The sequence below is a fragment of the Mauremys mutica genome, chromosome 11 (assembly GCF_020497125.1).
Source record: "Mauremys mutica isolate MM-2020 ecotype Southern chromosome 11, ASM2049712v1, whole genome shotgun sequence".
In the NCBI taxonomy this organism is placed as follows: Eukaryota; Metazoa; Chordata; order Testudines; family Geoemydidae; genus Mauremys; species Mauremys mutica.
Window position 1 is genome coordinate 73371428 of NC_059082.1, and position 20589 is coordinate 73392016.

The following is a 20589-nucleotide window of genomic DNA, read 5'->3' on the forward strand; positions in this document are numbered from 1 at the left end:
GAATCGCTGGATATGCCACAGTACCCTTATAGTTACATCACTGATCTGCTGTAAAAGAGTTCTGCTATCTTGCCATTGCCAGAGGGTGTCACTACGGCACCAGAACAGAGCAGCAAAAACAAATCAGACTGATAAATAAGAAGTGTGAGGTTGTGTGCTAGAAATAAGCTCTAAGTAAACTTCGGGTGAATTGTTCATAATTTGAACCATTAAGAAAACAGTTATGGATTCTGAGAATAATATGGCTTTGTTTTTTCTTTTTCTCACTGTATCTCTTGTGTTCTAGCTAATCCAATTTATAAAACTATTGGAGAGAAAAAAGAAGCAGTACCTATTAGAGCTGTTTGCAGAATCTCCATTGTTCCCACACAATTAAACCTTGTTTTCCATGAAAGCATCATTTGAAAATGAAACTAGTCTTCTAAATATAAACCGTTCACTCTCACCATATTTGTATTCACAAGGCAATTGTTTTTATAGGAAGTTGCCGCAAAAGAAATCTAAATTTTGTGACACAATGCTGTACAGACCAGGTAATTAAGACCAAGCCACATTTAACAAATTAAAATAAACCCAGATTTAAAGGGCTGGATTTGGCTAACCATAACAGGAAGGGAGTTCCAAAACCAAAGAGCACACTAAATGAAAGCTCTCAGAAGTTAGCACATAGGTCTTGTACTAATAACTATGGGCTACTTTAAGGTTTAGGACATTTGAATTTAAAATATAAGGCACGAGGAGGATGCCAAGGTAAGCCAAACAATTTAGATGTATTTTTTATAATAAATGCAAATTTACTTAACACCAAAATATGTCAGGAGGTAGTACAACCAGGTAGTTTTTTGATGGCCCAGCATGGTCAAGAAACCCTTAATTGCACCACTGAACACATTATAATCTTTAAGAAACACAGTCAGGTATTGTATATATGGGGTTGCACATAATAAAGTCTACTTCCCTAGAACAATGGCATGTCAGCATTAACATGCAGAGAGAGTTTGTAGAGGAGAAAAATTAAAGCCCAGATGCCACAATATATTGCTTAGCCAACTGAATAGTTTTATTTAACCTCCATTTTTGGACCAATGTCCTGGTATTGAAGTTAGTGGCCAAATGCTCATTGAATTCACCAGGTCCAGTTTTGACTGTAAAAGCCTGATCCTGCAAAGATGCTGAAACCGCCTCTGAGCACTTCACTGAATCAAGTTCTGTGTTCAAATAATATAACCGTAATAGAGCAATATTTTCAAATTCTTGTTTAAAAAGTACTTATCTATTTAATTACAGAAATTAACAAGCAGGAGAGAAAGATAGGACAAGCCATACCACTAAGGAATACCAAGTAAAGCTGGACCAAAGACAAATTATGCCCTGATTATTTTAAATCTAGCATCTGGAAAGAAGAAAAATACAATGTGCTGCACTGAATGTTGTACCAAAAAAGTTTAAATGCAGCAGTTATAAAAGGAACAGATTCACTGTGCTGATGAAACCGTGATCATGAATTAAGACCACAATGACATTACAATATTAGAATAGGGGAGCCAAAATCCTTGGTGTGAGCAACCTCTGTTGGCTGTTGTGGGAATTATTAAGATGTCAAAAGGCCAAATTCTGACCTCAGACATGCAAATACAGCTGCCACTGACCTCAGTGGGACATGCACATATCTGTCTGAGGAAAAGTGTTGGACCAAAGGCTTTCAGGTGAGGACAACGCACAAGGGAGAAGATGATGAACACAAAAATGTAAATATCACGATGTTTTGTGGATACTGTTATTAAGAAGGAATCAGAGAAGAAAATAAATCCAGAAAGTGTATGAAACAAGCAGAATGCTGTTTTAATTTTGTTTCTTTTGAAGTCTTCTCAATCCTCAGCTTGCTGATTTTTGCAAAACATGAAAAACAAGACAGTGGAAATTTGAGGTGAAGTTAGATCCAAAGAAGGCAAGGTGGGTCTTCTGCTTAAATGCAGCAGTTATAAAAGGAACAGGGCTGTACGTCAGGAGATCTGGCCCTACCAGAGTGGTGTAAAGTGGATTTAGTGTAAATGAGAATCAGATCTTTGGATTCTGCACTGACTTTGTCACAAGTTTCCTGTGTGACCTTGGACAATCTCTCTATGCCCAGTTTTCACATCTGTAAAAATGAGGATAATTACACCTGCCTCATGTGTAGGGTTTACCTTACCAGTAGCAAAGCATTCCCAGATCTTCTGGTGGCCTGATTTGAGTTCTATTTCCCAGGCTGATGATAACAGCACAGATTGTAAGCTCTTTGGAGGCAGGGACGGTCTTTCTGTTCTGTGTTGGTACAGCACCTAGCACAATGCGGGTCTGGTCCATGACTGAGCCTCATAGGCACTGTCTGATAATACACATTAATAAAATAATAATAATCAGTAATAAGTACATTAACCTTATAAGGACCTGATCCCACAACCACTGAAGTCAAAGGCAAAACTCCCACTGACATGAACAGTGCAGGATCATGGCTTAAAAGCATAACATGGAACACAATCAGAAAAGTTGAAGGTGACCTGCAAAGGGATTTTTCTCTTTTATAAAAAGCATTAGCGGCTGAATACTGAAACAACACAGTTCGGAGCACACTTCTAATGTAGAAATAAAGGGGTGGAGGAGGAGGAAATAGCACCATGAAAAATCAGCCTGTTCCCCAACCACAGCATCTCAGATAAGATTCCCATCTATGCATAGTGCTGGTAGGACCACTCGGGTGAAGGTCTGCCTATGGGGATCAGGCCTATTGCTCCCCACCCTCACTGCTCTAGAGTCAGGGGTTCTCTGAGGCTTTCTGCTCTTTGCTTTACCTTTACATATAAGGTATAATGTTAAGAATATTAAAGAGAAGAGGTAAATTAAAATGACACATTACTGCCGAGTGCCCGGATGGGTTCAGAGGGCCTTCCAGTACATACGAATGTCTTTGCAAATCACTTGTAAGGACATAAATAAAAACTAAACTATCCAGCCATGCAGTGTTTAAAGCCCCACACTTCCCTCTACTTCTGAGTGCACATAGGAACCTGAGATTGCAGATCCAGACTTGGGGGTGGGGAAGCTGATTCCACAGCATATGCCTCTTGTAGTGCTGTCAGCCCAGCAGGCAGAGAGAGCAAGAGCAGGGGCCCCCACCCAGCACCCAAAGGTACAGGGTAAGTTAGCGCATGTTACAGCAGACAGAATCTGTAATGACTTGACCCACTGTAATATTGCAATTGTTATTAGTGAGGGCCCATAGGCGACCTCAGCTGGGGGAAACCCTGACCCAGCACAGCTCATGCCGCAACTGTGCTACCCAGAGTCTGTGGGAAGCTATGATACAGAGTCAAGGGGACTCACCATAGTTTCCCTTTGCCCCTGTGCAGATCATGGGGTACCATTTGTTTAGAGGGAAGGACACTCACCATCGTTCTAGGAGAAAACCCTTCACACTAGTGGAAGAATTACAAGGAGACTCTTGAGTTAAAATAATAATGGGGGAGGAAGGGAAGAGAGAGAGCAAAATTAGACTTGGGCAGTATTGTATGCAACTACAATGAGGTAGCTTATAAATCTCCTATATGTAAGAACAATCAGTGTTCTGTATGTACCTCACATCACTCAGTCAACCATAAGCCCTCTAGCCAAATAAACAGCAATATTGTGGGGCTTTACACACTTCTCCTTAGTAATAGGAGTGACTTTGCTGTGCAGAAGGCAACAGGAGTAGATAGATTAACTGATTTTAAGGGCAGAAGGGACCATGATGACCTCCTAAAACTCCTGCATAACAGAGGCCACAGATTTTCACCAAATAACTCCTGCATCAAGCACAGTAACTTGTAGCTGCACTAGAGCACATAGTTTATAGACATCCTGTATTGCCAACCCCAAGAATTCAAAAATCTTAAATCAGGCCCCAAAAATCACAAGATTGGCTTAAGAATCATAAGATGTTTTAAAATAGTAAATTTTAAACCCTTTTTGTTTGCCTCTGCTTTTTGAGCCTTTAGGGTGCACTCAGTTCATGTTTTCAAGTATTTCCATACAAGCATGAGGGTTAGAACTTTACTTTTTAATAAATGAAAGCAGAGATTTTCATGTAATCACCTGTCTGCAGGAGTTGGGGAAACACCAAACATGGCAAGATTCGTGATAAGATTGTAAGAGCTGGCAACAGCGGACCCCTGATTTGAAGACTTCAAGAGATGGAAAATCCGCCACATCCTTGGTTACATTGTTCCAAGGTTTAATTTGCTGACATTGCTAAAAAAAAAATCACCTTTTTCCAATTTGCATGTGCTGCAAGCCACTGGATCCCTTATGCCTTTGTCTACTAGATTAGAGAGACCTTTGGTATCAGATATCCTCTCCTTCCATCAGTACTTCTACACTGTGATCAAGCCACTTCTAAGTCTACTTGGATAAGCGAAGTACTTTGAGCTTCTATTACACTGTTGAGAGGAAAGAAAGAAAAGGCAGATGCTGAGGGCTCTAACATTGTGTTTGACATTTTCACCCTGATACCCAGTCTAAAACATTGTGTTTGTCCAGCTTTGTGCCCCACGCAGAAGATCGGGTAATACATGCCTAATACAAACTTCAACTGTACAATAGCAGGTTGGGAAACAAGTGTTATAAAGATAAGTTGGATAAATAGAAAAGTCAGCTTGTTCTAAATGGTATGGAAATTTAAAAAAAAAATATTTTTCTGGGAGGAGAAAGCAAAAAGCAATTTGAAAACTAAATTTAAAATTTAAGCTAAATTTTAAAGAAAGAAAGTAGTAATCTGGTGGCACCAATGGGTTAAAGTATTCTGTTTCGGTCAGTCTGAATATATGAATTTAGCAGCTGACAGTGCATGGTGTGTCAGTCTCTTACAGCTGTTCCAGTAGATTCAAAGACCATCTTTGTTTCTTGAAATATTAGCAACTGTTACTTTTTTCCAAGGACAATGATAGACCAGCTGTTACCTCACAAGATGCAATGTAGTTCAGGTCATATTCTTCAGTAACCAACTTGTAAAACAAGAACTAAATCATTGTTTGGGTTTGTCAGATTTTTTTTCCATTAGAACAGTCTTTGGAGCCTAACAGTAAAATAATTTACACTCAGAATTTCCATTAGTGCATTGGAGTGACAGAGAAACTTCATATGGTTATTAAACTGGATCTTCTATTTCTAAAATAACGTTTGAACTCAGAGTATTGTAGATTTTTTGTTGTTGTTTTTTAGGGGTTTTTTGCCATTAAGCTAATTTCTTTCTTTCAAAAATGGTATTATTATTAAGCAGACGTACTTTAGTAATGCACATTTGTATGCCTAAATGTCAAAATATACAACTGGGATTTTCAGAATAACCTAAGGGAGTTAAGTGTTCAAATCCCATTATATTTCAGTCAATTTGGATGTCTAATTCCTTTAAGCTCTTTGGAAATCCCAACCTAAACCAACAACTGAGCAACTCAGATAGTTGAGCCTTCAACCCAGGCACAGGTAAAACTCCCACTTGATGAATCCTTGCTTATGAAGGACTGCAAGATCTGTTCACAAATCAAGAAATATTACAGTAAGAGTAACTGAACAAGTTGCATACGTCCTTTCTAAAAACAAAAAAGTAAACACTGCTTTCAGCAGCTCAAACTGAAATAAGCCATTGTTCTTCAGTGCACAGAGACAAATTACCACTTCCAACAAGCTGTCATCCACTTTGAATGAGAAAGACAAAGACAAACTATTGCCACACTAAGAAGACTGGATATTGAATAAAGACTCAACCTTTGTTTTTAAATTCTGTACTCCTTTACATCACGTAATGGCTAAGTTTACAGAATTATTGCCAGTTAATTGCTGTGTAAAAAAGCAGCACACAAAGGTATTGTAATATACGCTGAAAGATTTCACAATAGTTAATAAATTCAGCAGTAAACAGGAGTTTATTCTTTTTCTATATTATTTAAATAATCATTTCACACTTAAATACCACTGTATTAAAATATCCTTGTACAGCAGCTGCAATGCACTGAGTTTAGGATGAAGGTATCATCCTACGTGTGCAAGAATGTTAACGGCCTCACTTTACATTCTTTGACTCAAATACTCTAAAAAGAAACCAGATAAACTAGTGCTCTACTTAAACTCTGTTTATCTGAAATACTTACCAGGAATGGGTGACAGAATGCCTTTTTGTAAACCACTGGGATAATAATTGATACAGATTTTTTAAAGTCTGCCTTCGGAATCACCAGTATTTGTGATGAAGAATATCAATTGTTGAACAAAACAGTGAAGGTAAAACTAAGTTCTTACAATTATTTTTTTCAGTGTGAGAATACTTCTCTTTAAAGATGAAAGACTGAGAATATCAAGAGACTTTAGTTATGCTTAGGAGCAAAGTCTGTCTTACAAAACCAAAAACCTGCCATCACAAAAGTTTTGATTGGACAGAGATAGTGAAGTTGATATAATCTCCTGAAAGCTGCAAGCTAACCCAGAGAATACTGCCTCCAGACACCTGTCTGATAAAAGACAATAGTTCTTGGGTTAACAAGACGGATATGCCTGAAAATAAAGTCACTGTTGAATTTGTGTCTAATCCTTGAATGGAGAATTGGAGAATTTATTTTCCAAATGGCTGGGCAATTCCACCTTGTTCTGTTTCCATTTCTGCTGCCAAATAGCTATGGTTTCCAAAATCCACAAACTTTTCCTAGTATAAGAAGTTTTCTTTGTTGGCAAGATGCTGAAGCACATAACTAAATTTAAGCATGTGAATAGTTCAACCAAAATCAATGGCAAGACATGGGAACTACCCTTGTGCTTAAAGTTAGGCACATGCTTAAGTACCATGCTGAATCTGGGCCATCATTAGGATTCATCGAGCAGAAAAACTCTGAGAAGCTGGACTATAAGGGAGCCAGCGTTGGTATCTACCCGGACAATACCTTCAGCATTACTCAAAAGACATAAAAGCTTTGTTTAGTTCACAGAAGGCTTTTGAGAGATACGTTTGAATAATGTCTTCCTCTTTCTTGGCAGATTACAGGTGGAATTCAAAGGCCAGGCTTTGTGTTCATGGGAAGAAGCCAGCTTCCTCTAATTATGTAAAATGACCAATCTCCAAGAACAAAATTCATCCCATGACCAGAATAGTTCAATACTGGTCATTTTTAGACTAGAATGTGTTACATTTGACTATGAGTATAATCAATGTGTCTTCAGTTTCAGGTTATCATTGTATGCTGCTATTCTTATGTTAATAAAAGAAAACACCAAATGACTTCAGTAGGCTTTATCAGTGAACTGCATCATCACAATACGAAGGGATAGAGCCAGTTCAGTAATAAAGGCAAGTTTTATTTTAGATCAGGCAATGCATCACTTTCAACCTTCGTAGTTTCATTTAAAAAGGGAATCAAGAACTGAAGTTGTGATAAACTGTAAGATCTGCAATGTTCTAAAATAACATCAGATACATGACTAAAAGCTGCAGTCTCACCCAGTCTGACCACATAGTGCAAATCAAAGGACAGAATTTGGGAATGCATATATTTATTTCTTCCAAATTGCCATAGTCTGCGGACTGTCTCCCAAAATTCTCCGGATGCAGGGAGAGAACACCCATTACTATATGCCTTTAGAGGACACAGACTGCTCCTCCTAATTATCAATTATACTCTTCAAGCTAATGCAGATGGGTCAGGGCTATGGTCCTGCCTTTCCCCACCCTCTTTGATGCACTACTATTAATCCCAAAGGAGTAGAACGGGATCAAACCCTGCACTTCCCTGAGCGAATGACCTGCAATTCTGAGGAAGCAGTGTTGTGTACTGGATAAAGCAGTCAACGGGCAATTGTAAGGCCTGGCTTCCATTCCTGGCTTCCACACTGACCTGCTGTGTGACTTTGTGCAAGTCGCTTCACCTTCCTATGCTTCTCTTTTTCCTCCCGCCCTTTGATGGTCTTGTCTGATCGCACTGTAATCTCTTCGGTGCAGGGAAAGTCTCTCATTATGTGTCCATGTGATGTCTAGCACAATGGGGCCCACAATCTTGGCTTGAGCTTCTAGGCACTACAGTAATATAAATAATAACAACTCTTCCTGGGTTCTACATGGACCAGCAAGGGAGAGGAAGGCTCCTCACACTACCCTGCTCACTGCATGTCTGTATACTGGCCAAGCAAAATCTGCCCTGTATTTATTTGTTTTTAACAAAGAGTAAAGTTACAAATGCAATGAAACTACAGGGTGTGTAATGAAAACAGCATAGCTGTGGTGTCCTGTTGCTTAAATACCTTGCTCCTGAATGGTGCTGTATTAGGTTTCTTCCACATCTATGAAGCATTCCAGCTGGACTGCAACCAGTATTTTAATAAACTATGATATTATGCAGTAGTGAATAAAGTTTATAACAGTCATAATTCCCTTGAAATCCATTAATCAACAGAAATTTCAACAAATATCTTAACATGGGAGTGACAGGACAGCACTAAAGATCATCTGTTAATGATGGAAGGAACTCCTTTCTCATTTTAATCTCCATGTGTCTGTAGCGACTCACTAATCTATTTCATTTATAATTCACATACAAAAAATGGTCTCAGCAAAGATTTAAGATGTTACCCTGTGATGAGTTTGCACATTACTAAGACTTCATTATTCTTATAAAAATGTACTCCAGTGCATTTGCTAGTTCATTATGCAATATTCTGATAAATAATTAAAACTAGACAACACTTGTCAAGGTATAATGAGTGTGTTTTGTGAAGCACTGTCACTGCTTTACCTTTAGGTTTTACTGTTTGTTAATTTTCTTGCCAATTTAACAAGAAGTCAGTAATGGATCTCTGGGACATCAGTGTAAGTGTATGTGGGGTCGGGCTGTGTGTTTAATAGGCCAGATCACTGACTAAGGATGATGTGCAGGTAGCACAAGATGAGTGTGTCTGAGTGCATGTGCACACATGGCTTAAAGCTAATCTTCGTTTTCCTCTAACCCTGCCTCTGTGCTGGGGTAGTCCTCCTGTGCCAGGTGAGACCAGCAGCTCACTTAGGGGTGAAATCCTGCTCCCATTCAACACAATGGAAAAGCTCCCATTCACTCCCATGACACAGGACCAAGCTCTTTGTCATTTTTCTCTTTTAAGCTTGTAGGCAAACTTTTTGACCCGAGGGCCACATCTGAGTGGGGAAATGGCATGCAGGGCCATGAATGTAGGGTTGGAACAGGGGCTTGGGGCGCAGGAGGGAGTGCGGGAGGGGGTGCGGGGTGCAGGAAGGGGCTCAAGGCAAAGGGTTGGGGTGCTGGAGGAGTGTGGGGTGTAGGAGGGGGCTCAGGGGAGGGGGTTGGGTGCGGGAGGGGTATGTGGTGTGGCAGAGGGCTCAGGGCAGGGGGTTGGGGTGTAGGAGGGGTGCAGGGTGCAGCAGGGGGCTCATGACAGGGGGATGGGGTGCAGAAGAGGTGCAGGGTGCAGCAGGGGGCTCAGGGCAGGGTATTGGGGTGCAGGAGGGGTGCAGGGTGCAGCAGGGGACTCAGGGCAGGGTGTTGGGTGCAGGAGGGGTGCGGGGTGTGGCAGGGGGCTCAGGGTAAGGGGTTGGGGGCAGGAGGGGTGCGGGGTATGGCAGGGGGCTCAGGGCAGGGGGTTGGGGTGCAGGAGGGGTGCAGGGTGCAGCAGGGGACTCAGGGCAGGGTGTTGGGTGCAGGAGGGGTGCGGGGTGTGGCAGGGGGCTCAGGGTAAGGGGTTGGGGTGCAGGAGGGGTGCAGGGTGCAGCAGGGGGCTCAGGGTAAGGGGTTGGGTGCAGGAGGGGTACAGGGTGTGGCAGGGGGCTCAGGGTAAGGGGTTGGGGTGCAGGAGGGGTGCGGGGTGTGGCAGGGGGCTCAGGGTAAGGGGTTGGGTGCAGGAGGGGTACAGGGTGCAGCAGGGGGCTCATGACAGGGGGTTGGGGTGCAGAAGAGGTGCAGGGTGCAGCAGGGGGCTCAGGGCAGGGTATTGGGGTGCAGGAGGGGTGCAGGGTGTGGCAGGGGGCTCAGGGTAAGGGGTTGGAGTGCAGGAGGGGTGCAGGGGGGGTTGGGGTGCAGGAGGGGTTCAGGGTGCAGGCTCTGGCCCGGCACCGCTTACCTTGAGCAGCTCCGGGGTGGCAGCAGCATGCAGCAGGGCTAAGGCAGGCTCCCTGCCTGCCCTGGCCCCACCCCACTCCCGGAAGCGACTGGTACCACATCCCTGCGGCCCCTGGGGGAGGGGGCGGCAGAGGGCTCTGTGCGTCACCCTTGCCTGCGGGTACCTCCTCCGAAGCTCCCATTGGCCGTGGTTCTCCATTCCCAGCCAATGGGAGCTGCGGAGGGGGGGGCAGTGCCTGCAGGTGAGGGCAGCGTGTGGAGCCCTCCCCCTCTTCCCTCCGCCCCGGGCCACAGGGACGTGGTGCCAGCCGCTTCTGGGAGCGGGGCTGGCAATCCCACAGGCCGAATCCAAAGCCCTGACAGGCTGGATCCAGCCCGCGGGCCATAGTTTGCCCACCCCTGTTGTAGGCAGTCTAGATAAGTCAGAACATTTCACCAAAAGCTCTGCTGGGAAACCAACCCCTGGATTTTAAACTGAGCACTGTTTAATACCAATGCAGTTGCATTTTATCTGCTGCTTGTAGCCCTTTTCGGTATACCATTACATTACTTAGAGTATGGGGGTGGAGGTAGGTCCCTGTTACTCATAGCACCATATTTGGGAAAGGATGCTATTATAGATTCTCCACAATGATGTCATGAATGATGCTATCTTAGCCCCAGTTCAGCAAGGTACATGTCTAATTTTAAGCATGTGAGTAGTCCCATAGTATACATGAGAAATGGGATAATTTACATTGCACTACCATGCTGAATTGGGGACTTACATCATACGTAAGGACCTCCACAGCTTCTGACCAATGAATAATCCACAGGTCACCTCGACTCAGCCATGGAGCAGATAAAAATAAAGTTCTCTTGCAGAACTGATTCTGACAAGAAGGAAAAGTGCAAGAGACCAACAGCTCTGCACTGTATTTGCTGGTTTGTTTGTTTTGTGGGTGACAATGGTTATCTAGCACCCAATTTTGGAAGAGGGATGACAATGAAATAATGATCCAGTGATCACAGACACTGCTGGATGAGAAGCTGATTGCAGGAAAAAACCCACTGCTGCGTAGGAGATGAAATATTATCCCCAGGATCGCCAGTCATTCAAAAACATAGATATTTCTGAAGGGGACAAAATACAAGTCATACACTCTTGCTTTTGCTTAGCTACATGCTTGCATCAGTAAGACGCAGAGTGGCAGCAATGACGGTAGTGTATCCCGGTTTGCTGACTTCTCAGCACTTGACGTGAGACAGGACTAGAGCAACGAGGTATGATGTCAAGAGGAAATTCATTAAGATTCAAAGACCAACCAATTGCAGACAGCATTCTTGTCTGAAAAAAACATAATGTATCCGTCCTTCTGAGATTTCCATCTCTTTTGATGTGGATGAGAGCTTGTTGTACTCGCTACGGGGCTTGATTCTGGCATGGAGCCCCAGGCCCACGCAGGGGGATAGTGCAGAACTGAGTGCTGCAGGGGAACACCAGGAGGGTGAATCTCTCCTGGAACGCCTGGCAGCAACGGGAAACGTGCAAGCTGCCCTATGCCCTGATGCAAAGGGGGAATGGGCCTCCCTCTTTTCTGCTCCTTTAGGGGAAATTTGCTCCCCAGGGAGAAAGCAATCCCTGCACTCCCCAGACTGCAGCGACAGATTGTCTCTAACCCTTAGGTGGTGTGCACAAGGAGGTGAAATGCTCCCTGCACACTTTCCCTTCCCTATGTCCACATACCCATAACAGGACAAGGGACACTAGCTCACAGAATTAGGTGAGATGTGAGAAATAGTATACAGGGGTTGGGCCATCGCCTTGAGCCACGCCTGCTGATTTAGACCTGGGAAAGCAAAAATGCCTTTCCTTCATTTTTTCTCTGCTGAAATATTCTTAAAACATTCATTTAGCCATAAATACTTGTCCATTCAATTTGTACCTGAGGGTGGTGAAAATACTCTTCCACTGCTTGCATATGTTAATGGTCTTACAAAGCGGATATGTACTGGGACTTACATATCTGGGAAAGTTAGAAGGTATTATATGGAAAGTTAATGCTCTCCTAATTCCTCTGGAGAGTGGCACTCTAATGGGATAATTAGATTGTTTAACTGCCTCTGACGATGTTTAGTTGGTGTCTAGTATAAGTAGGAATCTGTAAATAAATGTGTGCTTAACTCTAAGCATGTGAGTAGCCTCACTGAAGGATTGTGTTGGTGTTGCTACCCATGTTAAAACCCCAGTGTAGACAAGGCCTTAGTTCCTAGCTGATAAATAAGGCTACATAATAAGGCTACGTTTATGTCACGGATCTCATGGAAGTCACAGAATCTGTGACTTCCAGAGACACCTTGACATTCTCTGCTTCAGCCCCAGGGGCTGCGGGACTCTGGAGCTGGCAGCTAGCGGGGCCCTGGCAGGGTCCCAGCAACAGGCGACAGCAGCGACACGAGGTCCCCCTGAAAGGTTCCAGAGAAAGGTGACAGACTCCTAAGGGGGCCCTCCTCAGGGTTCCAGCGATGGGTGACAGCCAGGCGGGGTGGTGGGAGGCGAGGGGGATGCCTCAGGTGAGTGGTTGGGGTGTCCCGTTTTCTCTTTGGGAAATATCCCTGCAGCTCCCAGCCACTGTGAGTGGAGGGGGGACTCCTTGCAGCTTCCAGCTGCTGTAGGCAGAAGGGAAACCCCACAGCTCCCAGCCATCATGGTGGTGGGAAACCATGGAGCCCCAGCAGCAAAAGTCACAGATAGGTCACAGCTTCCATGAATGTTTGTTTATTGCCTGTGACCTGTCCATGACTTTTACTAAAAATAATCTTGCCAAAGTCTTAGCTTTACTGATAAACAATATGAATTAGAAATAAAACAGAGTAAGAAATCCCACTGAGGGGCAAATCCTAAGAATCCTTGGACGCAGAAGCAGGTCTGTTCTGAAAGGAGAAGGGAGTGCTCACTGAATTTGAGAGAGCTGTGCACCCTCCGCCCACACCATCTGTAGGGTTTCCCTGCCTGGGAAGGCGAGGAAAAGGCAGAGTGTGGAAAAGAGGATCCAGTTCTCCACTTTTTGAGAAAACCATATAAGGGACTTGGAGCCTGAAGGACCCTTTGGGGAGAGGCTCTTCAGCTGCTCTGTGATTCAGCATTACACACACACACACAGACACACACACTGCCCTGTATACCTGGCCAGCACCTGTCCATGCTCCCTGCCCCTCCAGGCTGCCATGTTCTCCCAGGAGGTAGGAACAAAGCAATCCCTGCACACCCCTGAATTCAGGAACTGCTATTCTGAATGGTTCTTACACAGCTCATGCAAGGGAGAGCAGCTCCACTGGCTGTCCCCTCCTTATTCACCCCCACTATGTCCCTGCATAAGGGCTAGGTAGACTCTGGCCACAATCCAAAGCCACCAGTATCCCATGGGAGAGGTTCTAAGTCCCATAAAGCTGTCTAGGCTGCAATAGCATATGCGTCAAGTTTTATGGAGGATTTGTCTTTAGTTCAAGTAATGTATTCCACTAATTCAAAAAGCTGAGATAATAAGAACACCTCCTCATACCTTCTCTCATTGTCATCAAGGTGAGCAAAGAGCACATTCTTGGAGATGGCTTTTGCCAGAGCAGTCATTGTTTTATAGTCCTTCGGAATAACCTGTGGGGGAAAAGAAACACACAAAGTTACAGTTCTGGCTTTGTTTCATTATATATCTTGATGTCTAAAAGACTGCATTACTCAATAAAGCTTATTCCCAAATAAATCCGTTAGTCTTTACGGTGCCACCACACTCCTTGTTGTTTTTGTGGATACAGACTAACACGGCTACCCCCTGATACTTGTCAATATGATGGATGCAGCTTGTTTCACGTTGCTGAGTCAGATTTATAATTTAATATAAAACCACCGAGAAAGCAATACATTCTGATTTCGACAGCCTGGGTACAAGAATTAATGTTACTAATATAACAATCAGAACAGATATGTATGGTAGCCTCTCCTCCTCTTGCCCCTCCTCACCTCATAAAATATCCTTATACAGTACAGGGCAAAAATTCAGCAGGAACTGACAGCAGCTACGCAAACTTCTTTCATATTTCATGGATTTTTTTAATAGACTGAGGAAAACACTTTTCATACACTTCCTCTCCCCAAAGCAACATCAGAAGCAATGTACCTCTAAACATAAAACATGAGTGATGTTTCTCTGTCTTACAAAATACAAACATGTGACCTATTCATTTTTTATTGTGAAATTTTCTTCTTTATCAGTCCATAATATCAAACCCGTGTATTAACAGTATTGCTGTATGGTCTGGAAACAGCTGCATTAAAGGAAGCAGACATCAGAAGGCTGGAGGCAGTAGAGATATTCGGAAGATGGCAGGTGTAACATGGAATGATTGTAAGACAAATGAAGAAGTCAGAGGGACATAGGATGTGAAACCAGGGTTTGGGATTGGCTGCAATCAAAAAGACTACAATGGTGGAGACATCATATCAAACAGATGATAGGATGCCAGAGAAAATAATGCAAGTGCAACCAAGGCCAGTCCGACCTACAGGCTGACCACTGACTAGATGCGGGACATCATATGCAGAGACAGGACCAGGCTGGGTGTAATGGAAAGACAAGTCAGAGATAGGAATGTATGGCAATGCTTTACTGCTCCCCTCGTCTTAAAGATGCTCCAGGATGAATAATGGCGAAAAAATATTCTGGCAATTGACACAATCTCATGAAACAAACAGAACTCTTGCATTATTCCAGTTACTGTACACATTCCTATGTCGGAAGCGTCTCCAATCTCCCACCAAAAAATTAGTTAAAGAAAATAAGTTAATTAAGCAAAAGGAAAATATTTTGAGTTCTGGAGTATAATCACACAGGAAGAGCAATCTACATTCTCGCAGAAATCCCACAGAATGAAGAGTTGGCCTTCATATCACCAATGAAATCTATAGTCTGAAAAGTAAAGCATCTGACAGTATTTTAGGATGTGTCTGTCACAGAGTAGACAGACATTATCCTGATCTAGCAGGGAAAGGGTTAACAATTTGCCCTAGGAGGAGCCACAGACACTCAGGAGGGGTGGAGACAGGTGAGAAGAGCGGAAGTCTTCCTCTCATTCCGTGTAAAAGGGGCCTTAAGGGAGTACAGGGGAAGAAATAAGTGAGGAGGGGAGATCTGCTTCTGTATGGTCCTTCCTCCACTCAAAAGGGATCAGCTTTATTTTGCTTAGTTTAGAATCCCTTTGACCCCTCAGAAGCTGTGAGTGAGAGGCAGCCTAAAAAGACTGAACTTCTTCTTCTTGTTATCCCTTTCACACTGCGCAGGGAAAAATCCCAAGAGACAAGAGTGAAGAGCAGGCCTTGGGCTTGGGGGTTTTATTGTTGGTTTTTCCCTAACCCCTCTTTAATTTAGGCAGAAGTAAGCCATTTTCCCACTGGGAGAAAGGGTTGTTTTCGGCTGTTCGTCCCTTCCCTTATTAATCTGGCAGGGAAGGGATCTTGATTAGGCCAGAGAGCCAACCCAGACAGAGGAAGGCTATTTCCAGTGGGGGGAATGATGCATGACAACCCTCTTGCAGTGTCGAACAAAGAACAACCCTAGAATTATTTTAAGGAAAAGTGCCATTGTCTATAATGCAGGGGTTTTCAAACTGGAGGTCGGGACCCCTCAGGGGGTCTCAAGGTTGTTACACTGGGGGTCGCAAGCTGTCAGCCTCCACCCCAAACCCCACTTTTCCTCCAGCATTTATAATGTGTTAAATATATAAATAAGTGGGTTTAATTTATAAGGGTGGGGGTCGCACTCAGAGACAAAGGGGTCACCAGTAAAAAAGTTTGAGAGCCTCTGCTATAATGGTATGCTAAACTATAGTATATGGTTTAGCCATTAGGTGGCACTATGTATAAAATACACCTCTAATGCAACCCGATATAACACGAATTCGGATATAACGCAATAAAGCAGCGTTCCGGGTGGGCCAGGCTGCACACTCCGGCGGATCAAAGCAAGTTCTATATAACGCGGTTTCACCTATAACGCGGTAAGATTTTTTGGCTCCCGAGGACAGCGTTATATCAAGGTAAAGGTGTACCTCATTTAAACAAGCTACTGCCATAGCTGGCAGAGCATTAAAGGATCTTATGATGAACACATCTGATCTGTATAAGCAAGCTCTGTAGCCAGTCCATATCTGGTACAGAATAATGTGACAGCCACCTTGGTAAAGGCTCAAAGGCCAAATTCTATCTTCACCAACACAGCTCCCATCTTTTCATGTGTTGTGATATATATACTGCTTACTGTATTTTTCACTCCATGCATCTGATGAGGTGGGTTTTAGACCACGAAAGCTTATGCCCAAATAAATTTGTTAGTCTCTAAGGTGCCACAAGGACTCCTCGTTGTTTCAGCTCCCATTGATTTCCTCTAGTCAAAGGTGTAGAGAAGTCAATGGCAGCACATATACTTATCAGAGGGCAACATTTCACCTTCACTTGAGCAGAGAGTCAGAATTCCTAATATCAAAATAAGAGTTAGACACAAGCTAGCTCACTATGAGAAAAGCTCAGAGCTTATTGTTAGTGTCCTACCCTGCCAGAGAAACACTGGTTTGAGTTCTCTTGCTGCATGATTCTAGCGAGGCTGGAAACATCCTGGATGTTCCATATGTCATTTTCTCCATTCATTTCTGCATTGTAGGTGGCTCTGTCACCCATACTTCTGCAACATCCTGAGTAGATTCATGTGCTGATGACACTGAAGAAAGTATTCCAACAAAACCTCCTAGTTCTTTATTTCTTAGCATTACAAATATCCCCCTAGAATATTATTTAAACACAGTCTGCTTCTAAGAAATTAATTTCATATCATCTCTATGCAGAACACAGAAAATAATCTGTACTGTACTTCGAGCTTTGCAGCAACTGCCTATCCAGCCTCACTGTGAGCTTGTACTGACATCATTGTTGATAGAAGGAAGCAAACAAAGTTGTGTTAATTTCAGGTTCAGTTAGGAACATAAGAAAACAATCCAAAGGAATATGGAGGAACGCTTCCACTGATCTTCAGAAGAGTTGGACTGGGCCCATAATGAGCAGAGAGAAAATCTGTGGGGGATTTTAAAGTTTCTAAAGGAGATATTAAGAACTGTGGAGAGAAAATACTAAGTAGTTGAAAGTGCCTTTTAAAATATCATGTAAATGCTTTTTTAAACAGTGCCATGCATTAACAGTTTAACTATAGTGTTTTTTAAAATGTACTGAATAGTTGCCAGCATTATTTGACTTAAATGCTGGGAGAATACTCTTCTCTAATTGGCTTTAGGCTGAAAGCTCTCCCAGGTGTCTGTTTCTTGTGAGGGAAGATGCAATAGCAGTCAGTGAGTTCATACCATAAGAGGATGACAAAGGCATGCACAATCACGAACAGAAAAAAAATACCCTGCCCAAAAGTAATGGTTGACAAAATGTGTTCCTATAAAATAAACTCTTTTTGGTGGGAGAGCTACTTCAGACATCGGAGCAACAGCTGTTGCTGGAGGTAACTGTTAGCCAACATTTGTAAATGAAGAAAGAAAATCTTTCCACCCATTGACACCAGATGCCTTCAATAATGTTGACACCCAAAAGCAATGAAATTATTAAAACAGTTGCACATGTGTAAATTGGCATTCATTATCCAATCCTGAAAAGGGAGCCAGGCAGCCTATGTGGATCCCTTGCAGGACAGCAAATATTCATGTTAATTTTTAACAAGTTAATATTTCTAATTAAAAATACTACCGTACTATGTATTATAGGCCAATGTTTTTGAGAGAGCTCAGAATCCACAATTAGGGCCAGATCTTCTACAGAGCTCAGCACACTGGGTGCTCAGTTATTCTTAAAATTTGTCAATAAATGTACACCTGAGCCCAACCGTGGGGACTGAGCGCTTGAAAATCAGGCCCATAATGTCCAGTATTTCTGGTGTCACATACTGATTCATCTAAGATATGCAAAACTTCTGCAAAGCCAAGTTTAATACCTTATGAATCTCTAATGTAAAATTAGAAATACCTGAAGATGAATGTGGGATAAGCAAAAGTCCATGCTCTTGGGACCACCAGCCGAAGATTAAACACATTTAATTTTATAAACATAAATTGATTTGGTTGAAAGAGCGCCATGAAGTAGAGTCCAGGGCTTCCACAGACTGTAAACTTCTAGTTCTTGCTTTGTTTATTCTTAATTTTGTGCTTGGCATTTCTTCAGAAGCAGTGGCAATATAAAATGACCCAACCATTGCAATGATGCTTTACAGAGTAAAATGTAAACAGACCACTTGATTGTAACATACACTTCAGAATCAAACAGTTGCTAACACGTTACCTTTCTAACATAAGAAACAGCATCTTCCTCAGTGTACACCTCAGCACTGACACCTCCCCTTCTGCGTCGAGCTTTCACCACCGGGTTTGGAGGAGGAGGAGAAATCTCATCATCATGAGAATCTGACTGGGAATTAGATTTCTGCCGAGCCAATATTTGTTTGCATTCTTCCTGTAAGTGAAAAGAAGACAGAGATGTATTTTCCCTTCATAGCTAGGTAGCTGCCACCCTAAATAAAACTTGGTATATTTCTCTTTGCTAACTCACAGCAATTTATTCATTTCTACATCTTAATCAATGCTTTTACATTTGTGCACTTGTGTGTGTGTTGATGAAGGACAATTAAACACTAGTGAACTGTGGGAAGGAAAACCAGCCAACACAATCTGCATGTGATGGGGTATACAAACCCAACATTGGGCCGGAAGGGGTTGAAGGACCGTACTGAGCCTTGGTAGCCCCACCTCTCTAGCCCTGCAGGGCATGCTCCAACTGGAGAAAGGGTTGAAAAGGGAGGAACCCAGCTTAAAAGGAGGGAGGCTGGGGAGGAGGACAGACCTGTCCTGAAGCTCCTGACAAGGGCACTGGAGAAGCCTCCCTGAGGGAATATGGCCATATGCTGAGCCTGGATGGGGCTGACAGTTTGTTTTCCACCTTATCTTGGATGTAAGCTGAGAGAGGAAAGCAGCAGTAGGAAGTGACCCAGGGAGGGTAACTCAGAGGACACCTTCGGGTCCAGGCACTGTTTACTCTCCTAGGGCCCTGGGTTGGCGCCTGGTGGAGTGAACAGGCTGGGTTGCCAACTCTGACTAAAGTTATTCCGGGAGATATTTTTCCCTCAACATGATGTAATGTCATTTTCTTAAAATATCCTATTAAAATCTCCCGGATTGCTTTCAATAGTCACCAGGAGGTCAATGCCGATTCTGGGAGACTCCAGGCCAATCTTGGAGGGCTGGCAACTATCTCTGCCCTGCTACAGGAGGGACCCAAACCACCTGCCCCCTCACCACACTTCTGATTAAAGAAGGACCAAAACTGCAAGACCTCTCCACCAGGAAGTAGGGTGACCAGGTGTCTGGTTTTCGACCAGAACACCTGTTTGAAAAGGGCCCCTGGCAGCTACAGTCAGCACCAATGACCAAGCCATTAAAATCCGGCTGGCCGTGCTGTGGCGCTAAAGCAGGCGAGTCCCTACTTGTCCTGGCTGGCACCACACAGCACTCCGGAAGTAGCCAGCAGGTCTGGTTCCTAGGCGGGGGGCCACTGGGCTCCGTGTGCTGCCCCCACCCCGAGCACCGGCTCTGAACTCCCATTGGCCGGTTCCCAGCCAATGGGAGCTGGGGGGGCTGTGCCTCCTGCATCCTGGCCCCCTGCCTAGGACCCAGACCTGCTGACTGCTTGCAGGGCATGTGCAGTGTGGTGCCAGGACAGGCAGCATGCTGCATCACTGATCAGGAGCTGCCCAAGGTAATCCCATGCCCCAACACCAAGCCCCAGCCTTCTGCCCCAGCCCTGAGCTCCCCCTCAAAACCTGGAGCACCCCCCTGCAACTGGCCCCACTCCAGGGCCAGCACCTCCAGCCCAGAGCCCTCCCCCCTCCCACACCCCAACCCCCTGCCTCAACCCGCAGCCCCCTCCCGCACTCCAAATCCCTCCGCCTCACTCCCAGCCTGGAGCCCCCTCCCGCACCCTGAACCTCTCGTTTCTGGCTCCACCCTGGAGCCTGCACCCTCAGTTATAGCCCTCACCCACTCCCGCACCTCAACCCCCTGCCCCAGCCCAGTGAAAGTAAGTGAGGGTGGAGGAGAGCGAGCCACTGAGAAGGGGGAATGTAGTGAGTGGGGGTGGGGCCTCTGGGAAGGGGCGGGGAAGGGGCATGGTCTCTGGGAAAGGGCAGGGCTAGGGTGTTCAGTTTTGTGCGACTAGAAAGTTGGCAACCGTACCAGGAGGTGGCACTGGGTTTGCTAACCACTGGGCCACCTAACCCATCAAGGACTCTATTACGCTGCATAATGCCTAATAACGTGCCATAATGCTAGACCTGACTCCCTCTCTCTCACCAATTATCCGCCAATGTATCTTCATTGCTTTCAATGGCTTAGTACT

At 44.1% G+C, this 20589-nt stretch overlaps 1 protein-coding gene across 2 annotated transcripts in view; it reads right to left on the reverse strand.

Moving 5' to 3' along the window:
• The window catches only part of PRKAR1B (protein kinase cAMP-dependent type I regulatory subunit beta), a 120883-nt gene that overhangs the window by 80740 nt on the left and 19554 nt on the right, over window positions 1-20589 (reverse strand). For both annotated transcript variants that reach the window (XM_044980545.1, XM_044980546.1), the window contains 2 exons: window positions 18481-18651; window positions 13664-13755 (listed from right to left, as the gene is read on the reverse strand). In XM_044980545.1, the coding sequence (XP_044836480.1) occupies window positions 13664-13755; window positions 18481-18651 (263 nt within the window). The remainder of the gene's footprint in view (window positions 1-13663; window positions 13756-18480; window positions 18652-20589) is intronic.